Here is an 18,812-nt window from a genome sequence, read left to right as displayed (position 1 = left end):
TACCTGAATCTTACCACTTTTTTGATCTTCTTCTTGACCCTCAAATGAAGAAAACAGCTCCTCTTGGTTATATTTAGCATTTGTTGCCTACATCAACTCACCCAGATCTAGTATAACAGTATAATTTTATAGGACTTCACTACTTTTTATATGTATTTTGATCATTGTCATTGTATACCATATATCTTAGACTTAAACTGTTGTGATCTGGAGCTTCTAAAGTGTGCCTACATTTTTTTTCTGGACAGGTGTCATTGAGGGGTGGATACAGGCTTGTTATGATTGCCTTTATAGAAGTTCTTATTGACTTAAAATAATCCTAGGTGTACTGTGACAAACTATAATTCTTCTATGACTCCTGAATCTTTTAAATAAGACAGGGAGGAAAAATCCCTGAACTTATTTATTTCGACAAATATTTTTAAGCACTTACTATGTACAAAAGCAGGGGCTGCCCTTGGGCATTCAGTCCCTTTTCTGGGGTACCTGTTTATATAATGAACTTGACTTTAAAAAGTAGGACATAATTTATGAATCCATGAGATACACTGATTTATCATTATACTATATGAGTATAATAACCACAAAATTAAATTTCAATATAGTTTAAAATATAATTTCTTCTGAAGTATTCAAAATTCTCACTTACATCTTTGAGTAATTTCACTGAATGAATTCCAATATAGTTTTAAAGACTATAGACAGTCTTAGACTATATATAGATATAACAGATGCAAATTTTCAACATCAATATTTTACTTTTGATTTTTCTGCAACTAAGTATATTTAGTCTACTTCATAATTTTTATCTCAAGCACATTCACACATACTTGTATTCATATTTGGTACTTTCATCATCTCACTAATATATATTCACACATAGAAAAGTATACCAAAAAGGGAGGACACAAAAATTCATAAGAAAGCTCAATATTAAAAGACTTAGGTTATGTTACCATGCAACTCATGATTAGTGTATTTGATAGGGTTTCTATATGAATTTCCATGAAAATATCCTCTTAAATCATCATTGCATCTAAGGGTTTCTCTATTTATTTATTACTTTTTCAAAAAAGTTTGGGGTTTTGAATTTTACTGATGACATTCATATTTTGTATCACCTCATCTCAAGTTAACATGGCACAACACACAAAATTATATTTTAAATAATGGCCAAATGTTGGATTATAATGAGTGGTGACTATAGCCACAATTGCTTTTTTTGGTCAAGTAATTTTTTTAACATGTCTCTCTTTCCATTGTTCAAATATGAGATCAAAATCACTTATCACTACTGTCATTTGTGCACTAAACATACATATTTAAGATATAGGACTACAGCACCAGTCCTGGAGTCAGGAGGACCTGAGTTCAAATCTGACCTCAGACACTTACTAGCTGTGTGACCCTGGGCAAGTCACTGAACCCCAATTACCTAAAAAAAAGTATAGGACATCTGTGTGAAACTTTTCATAATAAATGGGACATGATCTTGAAAAGAAGAATGATTTCATAAAATATGGGATGTAGAAGAAATCTCTTAACCCTTTAGTGGTCACTTGGATAAGTATTCCAATCCAAGCTTTTTTAAGTTGTTGCTATAAAGAAATTTTACAGGAATTTGGCATGAACTTCATAGTACTTTTCCTGGAAATGCTCCCTTACACAAAAATCACTGAATCAGTATCAGTCATGCCAGCTGTACCACTCACCAATAAGTTATCACATCTGAATGGACTATAATAATCACCCAGTGTCAAAATTCTGGACAGCTTGTCTAACCACTGATGGCTAAAGAGTGAATCCTCCCACTCATCCTTCTAGCTATTTGTAACATTGTGTGCCAAGCATTCCAGAAAAAAATGGTTTACACTTGATGGCTAATCTCACAATTTATTGTGTCTAAGATGTATGGCATTATCCAGAGGGTGAAGGTATCCTTAGATACTTGTCTTTGTCTAAGAGCAGTACTGTGTGATACACAACAAGTCAAAACAAAATCAAACAAAAAATGGACCCCTGAGGAGCCTGAGGAGCAGAAGTAAATGCAAGACAACTTTAGCGGAGAGTACACTAACAATTAGGGGAATTATGAGGTGGCCTTTGGGTTGAACCTCAAAGGAAGTAAAGATTCTAATAGGGAGAGGTGAGAGAGTGGTGTAATATAAGCAGAAGGAGCTCCCTTTGCAAAGGCACAGGTGAGGGGGATATTTTGCCAAGTTCAGGACCCAGCCAGAAAGAAAGGAAGGAGGAATTTAAAAGGTGCCTACTATGTGCCATGTACTGTACTAAGTACTTTATACATCCTTCATTTGATCCTCACAACTCTGGGATATATTACATACTCCATTTTACAGTTGAGTAAATTAAGGCAGAGACATTAAATGACTTGCCCAGAGTCAAACAGTTAGTAATTATCTGGCATTAGATTTGAACTCAGCAGGCCTTCCTGACCCCAAGACCAGCACTCTATCCACTGCACCACCTAACTGCCAATGGCAAGGTTTAGGGGGAAAGATCATGGTGTCTCTTTTGTATTTAGTGAGTTTGCTTTTCCCACAAAACATCCAGGTAGAGATGTCCATCAGGCCATTGCTATTGCAGGACTAGAGCTCAGGAGGGGAATTAGGGTTGGATAGTTACATTTGGAGATCATACACATATAGTAAATCTCAGATTTGGAAAGTAACTTAAAGGTCATCTAATTCAAACCCTATCTAGAGTTGGATAAGAACAAATAATTATATAAATGTAAATCTATTTGTACATTGTTTAAAAGTAAACATATTTAGCATTAGAATGGCTCTCCTAGTCCAATCAGAAGGCTTCCTCCTCTATCATCTAGTTATGTTTCCTTTGCAGTCTAGTTACATCTTCATATAGTCTATTTTTTTATTAACTTCTGTCAATACTTATATATTACTTTAAGATTTTCCAAAACCTTTTCGTTATCTTGTGAGGTAACATATAGTAGTTACATAACCTGTTACAAAACATTGACGCAGACTTATTTTTAAAGGAGTACTGGCCCTTTTTTTCTAAACACTTTAAAATATATTTGAACTAAAAATATTTTAAATAGGCATAGTGGTTTCCTACTATTTCATTAATTAAAGTCATGAAAAAAATAAGATTTGTTGTTTTGTTAAATATGAAATATTCTCTAAATATTTTCTCGTACAATTTTGGTTTTGAAATTCTATCAACCCGAACATGGATTATAGTCATAAAGAATTTAAGGCAATGGCTTTTATAATATATTCAAAATAATACCTGTATTATTACATATGTATATGATGAATAGATGGTTATTTTCCAAGCAAGGAAGAACAGTAAGTTAATCAATTGTACCTATTTTTGTTCAATTCCCAAAACTAAGGGTTAGTTTGTTAATTTATATTTTGATCACGAATGAATATGAAAAGGTTCATTCTCCATTGTTATATGTAAGTAATTTTATCAATGGTCATTGATCCAGTTCAACTCTGTTATCTTAATATATATTTGAAATATAAACAAAGAATATGTTCCTAGATATTAGATTTGGAGCAGTAAAGGAACTTAAGATGATTACGTCCCATCTCCTCATTTTAAATTTGTTGTAAATTTAACATTCAGTCATAGTAACAATAAAATATACTTAAATGGAGTAAATGTTGCATATTTAATGAAATGAGGAAAACAATTAAAAAGTAATTTTGAATTCACTTTGAGCTGTCATTAATTTTAGGGACTTTATGAGTAAGTTTTTTGCTCTTAGCACCAACAAAGACCTTTAAGATCAGTTGGTCTGTTCCCTGTTGAGTCAGTTGAGCCATCTTCTCCCCAAATTAAGTCCCAAAGAGATTAGGTGATTTTTGTGAAAGGTCATGGTGCTAATGAGTGTCAGAGGTTAATAATAATAACAACAATAATAATTATTATTACTTTTATAGTACCTGCTATAGAACCTACCTGGAACTGAGCCAGGCAACTTACGAATATTATCTCATTGGAGCCTTACAACAACTCTAGGAATATTATCCCCATTTTACAGTTGAGGAAATTGAGGCAAATAGCTAATAAATGTCTGAGGATAAAGTTGAACATAGGTCTTCCTGACTCTAGGCCTGGCGTTTTTTTTTTTTTCCCCACTGTGCCACCTCACTATTCCAATTGTAGATCTGTTAATTTAATATAATAATAATGAACTGAAACCGATCAGTTTTAATCCAAAAGTTATTATGCTTCTGTTTTAGTTGGCAGATCATGCACTGGGACTTTGGTAGTACGTCTGGAAGATGAAAATGATAATTCACCAATAATTAAGAAAAATGTGACAATTTGCCGTCATGGGGATGAAGTTGGCATGATAGAAGCTGTGGATCATGATGGACCAACGAATGGTCCGCCTTTTAAATTTACATTGGATAATCAGTCTAGTAAACTTTGGACAATACAAAAAAAGTCTGGTATGTTAAGATGTGAAATATTTCTACTTGTAATTCACTAAAATCTTTATCTTTTTTATTGTAATGAAAGTTGTTAGCATTAGTTTGTAACAATCTCAGATATTATGAAAGGATAAACAGGTGTTATTTACAAAGCACTGTCTATACTTTCCTACTCTGCAAATCCTTTAATGAATAAACCTTTTAAGAACAAAAAATGTTCATGTTCATATAGGAATATGTAGTTTGTTTTGCTAATGTTTAAACACCAACACCAGATAGAGATTGAGCTGTTCTCTAAAAGTTAAGGAAGAATGTTATTTCTTTTATCCTCAAAATAGTACCAAATAAAAATACCCACCTGACTTTTCTTTTTACCTAAGAACTTCTATCAAAATACATAACTTGGTTAGGAACTTGCATTGAAAGGTCTTGTTAATATTAGATTAATGCTTCTCTTCTCCCAGATACATCTGCCTTAATTCATCCAAAGGAAGGTCTCAAGAGTGATTTTTATTCAGTGTTCCTTAGAGTAGAAGATCGACATGGCCTTGGTCAAGTATCTCATTTAAAAGTCAAATTGTGTGATTGTACTTTACCGAGTGATTGTAAGATGATACCTGGTCGGTTGAGAGAGGTATCACCTTCAAATATACATCTTGGAAAATGGGCTATCCTTGCAATGGTGCTGGGTTCTGCACTGCTACTATGTAAGTATAATTATTAGTCTTGTCTTTCCTCAAATTAAATTAAATGTGGGTTTTTTTGTGATCATCAATACCTTTTCATAATAGCATCCAGTGTATGAACTTATATAGAAATAGAATTACAGGCCTAGATAAGGACTTAGATTTCATGCTGTCCAATTCTCTCATTTTATTGATGAGTTTGATGAGGAAAATTGGGGTTGGGCAATACCTACTCGAGGGAGGTGGTTGGAGAATGACTTAATTTAAAGCTACCATTATTCTTTTCTTAGTCTGAGATACCAGACAGCTCTGACAGTCTTGTTTGAGGATTATCTGTATCCCACACTACCAAAAAAGAAGTGCACCTCATTTTGTAATTCCCTGAAATGTTCCTGTAAGTCACAAAGACCACCTCCTGACCATGGCCTTAGGATTGCTCATTGTGCTCCTTAAGGGAAAAAAAAACAGTGTGATACATTCCTGAGTATGCTACTTGAACCTATGTTCAACTATCCATAGCAGGAGCTGTATTCCTCTTTAGAATTATGGCTATTCAGATATGAACTAGTAATTTTCTTAAAATAAAATTAAATGCAAGAGTCTATGCTGTGGCTCATTACTCTGCTATGGGATCATAAGATCGTAGATTTAAATCTAGAAGAGATCTTAGAGGTGATCTAGTCTAATCCTCCCTTTATATATCAGGAAATTGAGGCCCAGAGGGATTGTCACTTGCTTAGAGTTACACAGGAAATAGGTAATAGACTTGAACCCAGGTCTTCTGACTCCAAATCCAGTTCGCTTTCCTTTGCTCCATGCTGACTCTGCCTTGAATCTTTCCTATTTAAATATTTAAACTTCCAACATCTAACAGGTACTCCATCAGCCACTCCAATTTGCCTGTCCCTAGAGCTACCCCATTAGCCAAATGCATCTTGCTTGACTCTAGAGCCTACCTGAGGCTCTTAACATGCCTTTAGCCTAATTAGGGAACACACATAAACTAATAGACAATAACTTCCGGTTGCCCACTATTGTCATGTAACTTACTGCCTCTGGGTACCTTGGTGGCTCACTCAGGTTATTAGCAATTGTAAATAAAGCTTAATGAAATAAATTAAATTTATGCACCTTGAAAAATATAGATATCTTATCATGTGGCCAATTTGAAAATATAGAAACTTCTGCTTTAAATAGTGTCACTCCAAATGGGTAGAAGTCAGACACCTTGAAGTAAAGCTACTGTTCTGGAAATCATTTCAAGATTTAAGCAATAAAATAATGAAATTATAAGTGTTAGCTTCTTCATCTTGAGAGGATGCTACGTGGCTACAGGACAGGGCTTCAAATTGTCCTTCAGTGAGCCTCATTCTCCATCATGCCATTTCATTTCTTGTGTGTAGTGGAGTATAATTGATGGATGGTAGACAGGGAGGTGGGAAAGTAGAAAAGAAATAGAAAGTAGTTCCTCCAAGGAGTTTTATCGTGTAGTTGGATGTTCAGATCATGTCTATATTTGCTTTTTAAAAATTGTTCTGTTTCTTAATCATTATGTTATGAACTTATGATTTGTTTTGGAGGCAGTAGCATGGAGTAGTGGAGAGGATCCTGGACTTGGAACTAGGAAGACTTGAGTTTAAAGGCATCCTCCAACACTAACTAGCTGTGTAATCCTGGCAAGTCACTTAATTGATTTCTCTAGGCCCCAATTTTCTCATTTATAAAATGGGGATAACTTGTAGTACCAACTTCATAGGGTTCTCATAAGGTAGAGTTGGTATACAATATCAAAAACACTTTACAAATTTTAAAGCACAATATAAAGTCAGCTATTATTATTTAAACTACAGACAGCTTAATCTCAAAATTGATTTGATGTAATGAATACCTTCAAAGCCTAGAATTGTATACATTTCTCTATATAGTTCTTAGACCAAAAAAGTGAAATCATCTCTCCAAGGCTTTTGGAGCATGTAATTTTTTTTGATTAATTTTATTTCTAAATACTTGCAGCTGGCTAAGAACTTGGAGAGATGGGAAGGAGTTAAGGGTACAATAGGAAGTAAGAGATGAGGAGACCAGGATGATGAAGGAAATGGTGGAGATAGTCCTTCTACCCCAAATGCTCCCAAAGGGGCACATGTGATAATGAAGGTGGGGTGGATTTGAGGTTAAAGGACGTGGAATCCGATGTCATCTCTTCTTACTATCACTTATGTGACCTTTGGTGGGTCTTGGTCTTCCTCTCAAAAGAGAATTGCAAAGAAGAGATGGTATCAATTTTTGAAAATAACTCAAGAGCTGGAAACAGTCTCATTCTTTGAAAGATCTGTGATATAATTAGTGTGGGTACTTCTAACAATACCAATCACAACTCCTCTATTCCTTTTTCTGTGTGATTTTTCCTCCTTTGTTTTCCCATAAATCTCCCACAGTGGAAGCTATGTACTGAATGTCTTACTATTGTTCTTTTAACTTCGTGGCATAAAATTATGGCCTTTAAGCTGTCCATAAAACAGAACTTGGGCATAGAAGCCAACATTTCTCTTGTTTCTTGACCCCAGTGCTTATTAGTCACTTTTGTCATGTATCATGTCAAGGATCTAGTTGGATGCATTGCCAATGAACAATATTAATGAATCCATGATCTAATTCTATATTTTTATTTAGCTTTCTAATGATATTTTGGTTATGTGACAGAGTTATTTTTACCTACATATAGAAATTAAAATACATGAATTAATTTATTAATATCTTTTTATAAAGTTCATGACTGTCTTTCCCAATGTGTCTACATCAATAGGTGGTGGTATTTTTTAAGTTCTAAGAAGTAGCAAAGTTCTTGAGAAGAATTCACAGTTCTACCAATAAGATAAGAATCTTGAGGGTATCCCCAGAAAAAGGCCATCCAATAAAAATTTAGACAAATAGGAGGTTTAACTAAAGTACTTTGTTTTAGGTGTCCTGTTTACATGTTTCTGTGTTACCACTAAGAAGACAGTACAAAAATGTTTCCCAGAAGATATAGCTCAACAGAATTTAATTGTATCAAACACAGAAGCCCCAGGAGAAGAAGTGATGGTAAACATTTTATATCTTTTTTTAGGGGGGTTGTTTTTGATTGTATGATAAATTTCAAGGTGGCATTGAATGATCTCCTTTAATTGTTTACATTTTTTTTATTATTTTATAGATTAAGCAAACATGGTGCTTGGTTCAATTCTTCAAAAACATAGGGCATTAAGAGAAAATTATTGGGCTTCCCTCTGCCCCACTTCCACATAGCTGTAATTGAAGTAAATGGTTAGTGAAAGAGTGTGGCTTTAACTGAATGACAGTGTAGATTAATGAAAAGAGTTCTGGACATGAAATCATGAAAGACTTAGGTCCTAATCCTGACTCGTGCAGATATGGGCTAGTCACTTAATTGCTTTGTGTTTCAAAGAGGGTTTCTCATTTCATTTGTAAAACAAAAATAATATGTAGTATCTACCTTACAGGGTTATTGCAAGGCTCAAACGGGATTCTAAATATAAAATGCTTTGTAAAATTTAAGACATGATATAAACATGTATTATTACATATATAACCTCTGTATATCTATCTATATAAAGTTGTATATATATTCATATGTGTACATGTGTGTACGTATATGTGTAATATATGATTTATAATTTTACATATGATTTATATACATGCATACACAGGTACATATATATGCCAACCCTTGCTTAATAATTATTATGCAAAGGAGAAGTTATTTGAATAATCTAAAAGAACATATAATCAAATTTTCATTTAGCTTGAAATATATATATATGTATGGGTTTATATGTTTTATTTTGGACAACATATTATATGTGGACAACATATTAATATGGACAACAAAATTATATGGACAACATATAATATCCAAGCTGAATCACCAAAAAACCCATGAGGAGAAAGTATCCAGGAAATGGGATGGTCAAAGATGTGAAATGCTATGGAAAGGTCAAGAGTAGTAGTGAGTAGTGAGAAAAGACGAATAATTTAGAAAATGATATTATTGATACACTTGGAAAGAGAAGTTTTAATCAAATAATAAGATCAGACTCCAGGTTGTGAAAAGATGAAAAGCGTGTGAGATGTGGGGAAGTCGTGGCAATGACTGTTGATAATTTTTTAAATAGTTTGACTGTGATAGAGAATAGGATGATAGCTTAAGGGAATTGTAGAGTCAAATGAAATGGTCCCCCCCTCCCCAGGGTCTGGCCATGCTTATAGACAGCATGGAAAGAGCCAAAGGATAAAGAGAGATTTAAGATTGGAGAAGGAAAGGAATGATTGAAGAGGTCATGCTTGTGAAGAAAAGAAAAGTACATTAATCTGTAACTTTGAGTTTTAGCGGGTTGCCAAGGGCACTGAGAAGGTAAGTGACTTTCTACCAGGATGGTAGATAACAAAGATGTATCAGAGACAGGACTAGAACTCAGTTCTTTTAGATTACAAGGTCAGCCTTCTATCCACCATCTCTAGTTATAAAACTATTCAGATGAATAAACCACGTGAGATTTAGAGGTATTAACACACTGAAATTTACCTAACAGCTGGACTATTGCAATAGCTTCCTAACAATTTTCTAGACTCTCCCAAAGTGAAATACACCCTACATGTACCTGCCAGATTAATTTTCTTCCAAGGATCATTTATTAGGACTAGAAGGCTACTTAGAGGTCAGATGGTTACTATATTTTCAGTAAAGTAGAAGCCTAGGCTATAGGCTATTACTCTGGGAAAGGATGTAGTGAAATTGAGGATTTGAAGATAGAAGAACAATTTTGGAACAGTCACTGCGGAGAATTGAGATAAGAAATCAGTAAGTAGAATAGGAGTTGCTGAGCAGCAATGAAGTCTCCCTTAATGTAAGGCAGTATAAATTTGTAGTTGTTTCAGTCATTTTGATTTCTTAATCTGCAACAAAGCTTGCTAGGGCAGGAAATGGAGAGAAAGAGCAGCAAAATGTGGATTGCCCAGAGCTATAATTAGCAAGTTATTCGTGTTTTGGGGGGGGGGGGGTTGGGCAATGGGGTTAAATGATTTGCCCAGGGTCACACAGCTATTAAGTGTCAAGTGTCTGAGGCCGGATTATGAACGCAGGTCCTCCTGACTCCAAGGCCAGGGCTCTATTCACTGCACCACCTTCAGCTGCCCCAGAAAGTCATTTAGAATGGAAGCTTAAGTAATCACCTAAAGTACTTAGGCTTGTTTAGCCAGAGAAGAGAAGGTTAAAGTAAAAGTGATAGTTTTCTTCAATTACTTTCAGGCTGTTATGTAAGAGAGGGACTAGATTTGCTTTGTTTCGCCAACCCAGAGGGCAGAACCTGGAGAAATGAATAGAAATCACAAAAAAAAAATAAAATAAAAAAGAAGTTAGGCTTGAAGTTAGGCTTCTTAATAATTAGAACTATACAAAAGTCCAGTGGAAGGAAGGAAATGGTTGTTTGTACCTCACAAAGACCTTAAAGTAGAGGCTGAGTGACTAGAATAAATAGCTACTGAGATCCTTTCCATCTCTGAACTGATGTAATTCTGAGTCCATAGGATTCTATTTTTATTGAGCAACAACAGTTTGCCTTCTTTCATGTTATAGTATTTGTTTAAAGTATTTTGGTTCTTTTTTGAGGTTTTACTTGTTCTTGCTTTTATATTTGTGGTCCTTTTTTTTATTAATCTGCATGTGTACTTGACTTTTATTGAGGCATGGTCTCTTAAAAATTATGTTGTTTAAGTCTTTTTCTTATATTTTCCTTTCACTTACTCTTTGATCCTCTCCTTCCACTGTTGTACAGGCTGGGCTCCTGAAAAAAAAAAAAACAACTAGTTTCTTTACATTGGGGAATATGGGGTTATCTGCTGGGGTCCCTGCCATGAGCAACCTCATGGAAGAGAGGACTGGCCTCATGTGGTTTTCCAGTCCTTTTTTCATTAAGGTTAATACTACTCGTCTCTAGCCTATAGCACTGAGTACTGTCAATACATGTTATTCCTTCATTCCCCGGTCTTCCTTTGCCTTACATGGCTGGGCAGAATCAATGTCTATTGCTTCTTGTGGGATGGGGCAAGGATGGGGGAAATATTTTAGGCATACATAACATAGTCATGGGAGATTCTTACATCCAGGTCCCCAGTAACTAACCTAAGAGGTGTCTTGTGTTCATTGTAGTATGTTAGTGGATTTCTTTGAGAGAGTGTAGCACTGAGTGAAAGCTTTTATGTTAAAATTTGCTGGTGTTAATTAATTAATTTTCTTTTCTTTTTTTTTTTTTTAACCTTGTGTGGGAGTAGAGTTTTCTGTCTTTTTGTCTTATGGAATGGGCTGTGATTACTATATTGTGTGCCACCTAATTACTTTATTTTGAGATTTTACATTGAAAACATTATGTAAAACTTCCATTCTACCTTCTTGCTGGTCATGTGATCCAGCATTTTTTTTTAGGAATAATAATTTAACTTTCAGTAAACATCTTTGCCTTTTATAGCCATGTGAAATCCTTTAAATCTATGGAAATAGTAATAAAATGCCAAGTTGTTTTTTTACTGTGCAATTCAGGCCTTTTTTGTTCACAGATATTCATCACATTTGACATTTTAGAGAGACCTCTCTTAACTGTTTTCATTTCACATTAGGATTTTAAACAAAAACCTAAGACAGTAACTTCTGAATCTCATGGTTTTACATTGTTGGATATGAAATATCAAATGAAAATATGTGAAAGGAATAAAAACAATTAACTCATTTTATATTCTTTTAAAATTTATCTTTAGGAAGCAAATATTAGACTCCCCACACAGACTACAAACATTTGTGAGCCAGTTATCTGCTCTGGGACACTTGGTGGACAGGGAACCAAAACTGGTGGACAACAAAGTTTTGAAATGGTCAAAGGTTACACCTTGGAATCAACCAAAAGTGGAGGACATCAGACATTGGAATCATATAAAGGATCAGGACAGGGACTGGTGGATACTGGAAGATATGCATATACTGATTGGCATAGTTTTACACAACCTCGCCTTGGTGAAGTAAGCTCCTATCATTCCAAGTTCACATTTTGTGTGTGTATGTGTGTGTGTTTTATGCCATAGTGTGATCATCCATATGACAAACTTCAGTGAATTTGATGCTGCTGGTCATCCTGTTACTTTCAATAGCATTTTGCCACAGTTTCATCTGATTTTACAGCTCATAACTTATGGTTTCCTTGACTTATCTTCAACAAATTCTCTTGGCATTACCTTTTAAATTGGTATTAGACAAAGGTAACCAGTGTAACTATGTGCAGTCATATGTTTTAGTGAGGAATAAACAATTGACATCTTTCTTGCTTTAATACTATTGATAACATGAAATTAAATAAGGTTTATATAGTGATGAGCATATCATAATTGTAAATATGTTTGTTGTATTTAGAATAAGCACATAGCTTACAACTATAATATAGGTGGCTATCAACTGCATTCAGGGATAGATGGGGAACTCAGAACAACATTTGGCATCAGATAATACTATCAGCCAGATGGTTAATGACAAGATTATTTTGATTCTTCACTTTGTTTTGACTAATGTATAGATTTGTCACTGATTGTAAACATTATCCAGTTTAAAGCATTCAAATATTATAGTTCTGTAGCTCTATGTAAACATCACAGACCACAAAATTTGCCCTGAATATGTGAAGCACTTAGTTAGCAGACAAATAAAAACCTCAAATATTTGTGGGTTCAATTGGAAAAATGCAAGCTAGCTTTCTAATAGATGTATAATTCAATTTATACCTTTGTAAATCATTAGAAACATTTATTTGCTAAATATTTATTTTAAGTATGAATATAATTTAGACCAATCATGTGCATTTTTTATATGTAGGAATCCATTAGAGGACACACTCTGATTAAAAATTAAACAATAAAAGGTAAATCAAAGAAATTATTTTTATGTGAATATGTTTAGGTGTTTTTTAAGAAATAATAATAAAATGTGTTTTCTTCATCTACAGAAGGTGTATCACTGTGGACAGGATGAAGAGCATAAGTATTCTAAAGACTATGTCCTTCCATATGACTATGAAGGAAAAGGATCTCTAGCTGGCTCTGTAGGCTGTTGCAGTGATCGGCAGGATGAAGAGGGACTTGAGTTTTTAGATCATCTGGAACCCAAATTTAGAACATTAGCAAAGACATGCATAAAGAAATAAAGTGTGAGGCAGTGGGGTGTTGTGAAAAGAGAACACAATTTGGAGTCAAATGACTGGATTCAAAGCCTGATTGTTACTTACTAGCCCATTCTATCTTTAGGAGGTCAGTGAAATCAAATGTCTGTAAAGTGCTTTGTAAATACTAATGCAACAAGTAAGTGTGAGCTAATAGTAGTATTACTAAGCAATAACGTCTCTGGGCCTCAGTTTCCTCATTTGCAAAACGAGTATTTGGAGTTGATCCTTTCCAACTCTGCATCGTATGATACTAGTTGACAATTATAAATAACTCTTTATGAGTTTTTCACAGGGATTGTAAATTGCAATTTTTTTGTCAGAATTCTCTCTCTCTCTCTCTCTCTCTCTTCATATCTATCTATCTATATCTATATAGAAATCTCTCTGTCTCTGTCTCTCCCTCATCTTTCTCCCTCATTACAAAAGGTAAATTCCATCAAGGTTTGACTCAGTTTTCATTTTAAAAGGTTTTCAATTATTCCATTTTTTCACTTAACACAACACATTGTCTTCCTTTCCTATGCTTTAATATAGAACAAGCAAGTGAGATCCACTTGGAATATTTTATGCAATCTTGTACGTTATGTATCTTTTCTATGAATAGAGATACCTGGGGAATGAATAGATTGTCAAGGGTAATGAAATATAAGATTTTAAGCTTGTTTGATTATGAGTGAGTCCTTTCACTCTCATTTAATTAATAGAAATGTAAGAATTTTAATATCCAAGAAAGAAGAGAGAAATATTGGAGCTGTCCTGGGAACAGGAAGGTCTGGATTCAAGTTTCACCCTGTTACATACTGGCTGGTAGATCCTTACCTTCTCAGTGCCCTAGGCAGCTCTCTAAAGACTATATATTGTAGAGAAGGTACACATAGATGCACAGTGGAGGGAGTTTCCTCTCCAGAGAGTTCTTTATACCAATGAAATCACAGGTCCTATCCCTTACCTAGTAATTGCCAATATTCCTTTGTGGATTCTTTGGCTTTACAATCAAAGGTCCGCTTCAAGCATCTTATCCCACAGAGCTGAGCTTGCCTGAAATAAGTGTAATTCTCCTTCATATATATGTTCAAAACTCTGAATTTTTGTCATTAGAATATGGCATGGGTAATTTATTATATCTCTGTTTACAAGGCATTGTGTAAATGCAAAACAAGATAAGAAAAGAACATTGGGATTATTGAATTTTCCTCACTACAGTCAGAGAAATGAAAATAAAACCAGTTTTGAAGTTTTTTTCAGGAAATGAAAAAAAATAAAACTGATGTATATACATAAAATAATTCAAGTGATTTTTTTTAGTTTTAAACTTCTCAATTATACATCAGTCCAGAAAAGAGCAGAGATATTTTTTAACAAATATTTGTTAAGAGATTGTATTATTAGACTTGAAATATCTATGGATAAAAATTGCAAATGTCATGGAGATAGTTTTCTGTCTAGAAAAAAAGATTTCTCTTTGTCAATTAATTGGTTAGCTAGTGAATAGGGTGCCTGGTTGGGCTTTTTGTTTCTGTTGTCTCATTTTCTCCTCAGTGGCAATTTCCAGTCTGTGTGTTCCTTAAAATAAAAGTGTTGGAGCAAAAGAGATATGATAAATGACACAACTAAAACTGACTTGTTACACTGAAGACATTTCCAATGCACTTCTGTACCTAATTTGCACTGTAACTCCCAAGAAAGATGGTAGTACTGGTAGGAATGTGATAAGGATTAATTAACAACATGAAAAGCTATTTGCATGCAGTTTTGTGGAGAAAGTTTTCTGAATATAGAGAAAAAGGTAACTGCTGCACCATTAATTTATTCCTAGCTTTATTTTCTATACTACACTGTTCTCAAAGCTGTTTTAGGGAAGAAACAAGAGTGGAAGTGTGTGTCCAAACATCATTGCATAAAAGACCAATGATTTTGGTGGGGTGGGAGCTCCCTCCACCAAGGCAGATCACAGCTCAGCTTTAACTCATTGTCATGGAGGGTCATAGAGGTTACATATCTTCTGCTGACAATAAATGACAGAAATCAGAGTTGAACTCAGGTCTTCCTGACTTCAAATCAAGCACATTATCCACTACGGCTTATTTACTTTCATGTATGTGAACATAAAATTTTATGTTTCGAAGATGTATTTCTGCTTCAACTAAGAGAAGCCATTGTTAAAATTCAGGGGGAAAATTTTGCAGAAGTCTGGGAGACAAAGGAGTTCTAAGATGATTTTCGCTGTTTTAAAAAACACTTGGATATCATTAGTTTTTACCTCTCAGAAATACCAATTTATATTCTGTGTTAAAACTAATGTGATTCTGAAGACAATGCCATGACTGAAATGATAATGTGTGTATGACAGAAGTTGCAGAATTTAAAATGTCCTACAAATTCATAAGCTAATACTTGTTATTACAATTGTTAATACAATTATTTTCTGTACTTTTAGTGTTTCAATCCTTAAAAACAGATCTCTAATGGAACAAATAGCCAGTGGTAGGGTGAGAAAGAACTGTATTTTGCAATAAATTTACTTTTTTTTCTGCTTTTCTTTGTAGCTTTTATTTCCTATACATATATTAACATGATGTGGTTTTGGTATATGTAGGCATCAATTCTCTTAATCAATAAGAATTACAATTTCAGATTACTTACAGCTTTTCACAGATACAAGCCCCATTATAACATCAATGACAGTGGTTGCATATTGTTCAAAAGGCAAAACATAGTCAATGATTCTTTTAAATTGGGAGGTTACATACTACTAATTTGTTTTAATTTTAATGTTATTTGTGTTTCTTTTTTTCCTTAGGGAAGAATTTTCTTCCTACAAGGAAGTTGTATACTTTCAGGGGTATATTCACAGCCTTTCAGAAAACTATTCTAGTCTACCTTAAAATAATAGGCTATGCCAGGGGAGGAACACCAAATGTCAAAATAATAAAATCAATATTATGGAATAATTTATAAACATAAATAATTACTTATCCATTGGCAAAACTGTGTTACAGAATGCACAAACTTGTTTAGGCTGTGCTTTAGTACAACAACCCTTGATCCTATCTCAACCTGTCTCACCTGTCTTATTACCACTTTGAAAAATGACATTAGCAATGAAGCAGCCAAGTATGAAAGTGGGAGTGGGTAAGTAATTTTGAAAAATGAGAAATATTAATCAATAAGCATTTATTAAGTACCTACTTTGTGGCAGGAATTATGCTAGGCACTCTTGATAAAGACAAAAGTGAAAGTGAGGATATCATAATTAAATTACTGGTACACATTCAAAATCCAAGAACATAAATCTACTTAAACTCCAAGAACCTGAAGGGTTGGAAATCATTCAGTACACCCCTCCTCTTTGACCGATGAGAAAATTGAGGCTCTAAAAAGTGAAATGACCTACTTAAGGTTCCTTAGCAAGTTAATCACAATGCCTGAACTAGGCTACAGGTTTTCTCAAGAGACAAGCTCACAAATCATTAGGAGGATCCGCATGGACTACTACTGGTCAGTAGGATCCATTTTGAAGAGCACTGATTCAGGAAATTAGGACTTACATGGTACCCATGGACCTAAAAAATTGTTATTTCTGGGTCTCTACAATCACAGTTTCCAGAGCAATTATTGGTATTGTCATGTGTGTGTCTGTGTGTGTGTGTGTATGTATATATGCATGTATGTGTGTGGTTAAAAAATGAACATTGACAATATAAAGTCTTTCTGGAACAGTTAGTCAAAATTTGAGGTAATACAGAATCAGTCTCATGATTAATGAATTTTCTAAAATTTCACTAAAAAGGTATTGGTGCAAATTAATTTTGTTAAGGTATCTTAAAGTTTATGATACTATTTAAAGCATGTAGACTCATTGTTACTAATTACATGTGATTTTTTCCTTAAATACAACTTCCACTGAGTTCAAAGGGATATCTGTACACAGAGCAGTTTCAGGGCTATGGGAAGGGAACAAACATTTGCAGCAAGAGACATCCTCACCCTACTTCATATCCCATAGTATCTCTTACTCATGGGGAAGAATTGTGTGGGAGTATCGAAGTGAATGAAAATTAAGTGTAATTATCATAAATGAGTTTCACTGAATACCAAGTTCCTCATTAACCCTTCAAAGTTTTTAATCCCTTCGGTTCACTAAGTGTAGGTATCTTTGTATAACTTAAATTTTTTTTAATTCTTCAAGAAAATATATTTATGGTGGTTAGAAAAGTTTTAGATTATTACTATAGATAATACACTTTTAGTAACTACTAAAAGGGAAGCAAAATCCAATGTTATAGTTTGTTAAATTTGGGGAAAAAAGAAAGAAAATGGCCTAGTCCATATATTTAAAGTCCAGACATAAACACACAAATAAAAATTGGACATATCCTGTCTTACATATTCTAATCACTTTTTGTCAGTTAGCCACACAAATCTGTGAAAGCCATGGGACTGTTGGCTACAGGTATATTTTCTCACTGATGTAGGGAATGGTTAAAAAAAAAAGACATGGGTAAAGAGAAGGCAGTACTAAGTAGGTGTAAGACTTATGCAAATTGTAGAAAGCCAAGTATAGTTTAAGTGAATATGGTGATTTTTAAAAATTCTCTTAAAGGATGTTTTAGGGACTTAAATTGAAAACTGTATTGACATGAAGTAAGACACTTACACAGCAGTAAAATGAATAGTTTGCCATGATCCTTGTCAATATGTGTGTATAAGTTGACTACAACTAGGGGAAAGGAATGCTTTGTAAATCCTGAACAAAAACCAGTTTTCACAAAAGGAGGCAATGTTTCAGGTGTTTTATTCAGAAAGCATGTTTTATCATGATAGAAGGCAACTAAGTGTTTTTTAAGTGATATATATTTAATTAATCCCACTGTTTCCTAAAGCAGATTTCATCCTTTGGTGAAAATCCTCACAGAATCTCAGCTGAATAAGGAAATCATATCTAAATTCAATCATTCAATTAGAATTTTTGAAACATATACTCTATGCAAAGCCTTGTTCCAGGCATTGAGCATACAAAAACAAGAGCCCTTTCTATAATATACGTGTCAAGGAATCATTGAGCCATAAAATGGTTCAAATAAAACAAAAAGATTTTACTGAAAACAGTTCATTGCTTGACTTTTAGGAAAAATCTAAAGGCAGGCATTCATTCTTGGTCTACTGCTAAAAAGGTGGCTTATTCATAGCTATAAAAGTTACAAGATTTTAAAAATAATAAATAAATTTGTTTGCCAGTAGTGTATGAGAAGAGTAACAATCACTATGAAGTTTTAGCTTATATTTGATTCCCATTTAAACAATTTATAATGAAAACAATAGAAAATGGAGTCACTGTATAGGCCAGTATCAAGTATAGAAAGTCTATAAGCACTGGTATATTAAATATTTGAACCTTTACCCCATTCCGATCCAGTCTGCCTATAGATGATGTTTTT

The 18,812-nt window shown here is 33.9% G+C and overlaps 1 protein-coding gene across 2 annotated transcripts in view; it reads left to right on the top strand.

Annotated features, from left to right (window-relative positions):
* LOC114054107 (desmocollin-1-like) overlaps positions 1-15,908 on the top strand; it is a 48,555-nt gene extending 32,647 nt beyond the window's left edge. The window contains exons 12-17 of one of the 2 annotated variants that reach the window (XM_027877222.1): positions 4,239-4,451; positions 4,898-5,140; positions 8,079-8,200; positions 11,927-12,184; positions 13,029-13,074; positions 13,159-13,250. In XM_027877222.1, the coding sequence (XP_027733023.1) occupies positions 4,239-4,451; positions 4,898-5,140; positions 8,079-8,200; positions 11,927-12,184; positions 13,029-13,064 (872 nt within the window). In that variant the 3' untranslated portion in view covers positions 13,065-13,074; positions 13,159-13,250. Of the gene's footprint in view, positions 1-4,238; positions 4,452-4,897; positions 5,141-8,078; positions 8,201-11,926; positions 12,185-13,028; positions 13,075-13,158 lie in introns of both variants that reach the window. The other variant, XM_027877221.1, reaches the window with a different exon arrangement.
* Positions 15,909-18,812: the final 2,904 nt, after the last annotated feature.

This window comes from Vombatus ursinus, unplaced genomic scaffold (assembly GCF_900497805.2).
Source record: "Vombatus ursinus unplaced genomic scaffold, bare-nosed wombat genome assembly UNPS02014812.1, whole genome shotgun sequence".
Taxonomy (NCBI): domain Eukaryota; kingdom Metazoa; phylum Chordata; class Mammalia; order Diprotodontia; family Vombatidae; genus Vombatus; species Vombatus ursinus.
Note: the sequence above shows the minus strand (reverse complement) of the source record. Positions and strands in the feature narration are given on the sequence as shown.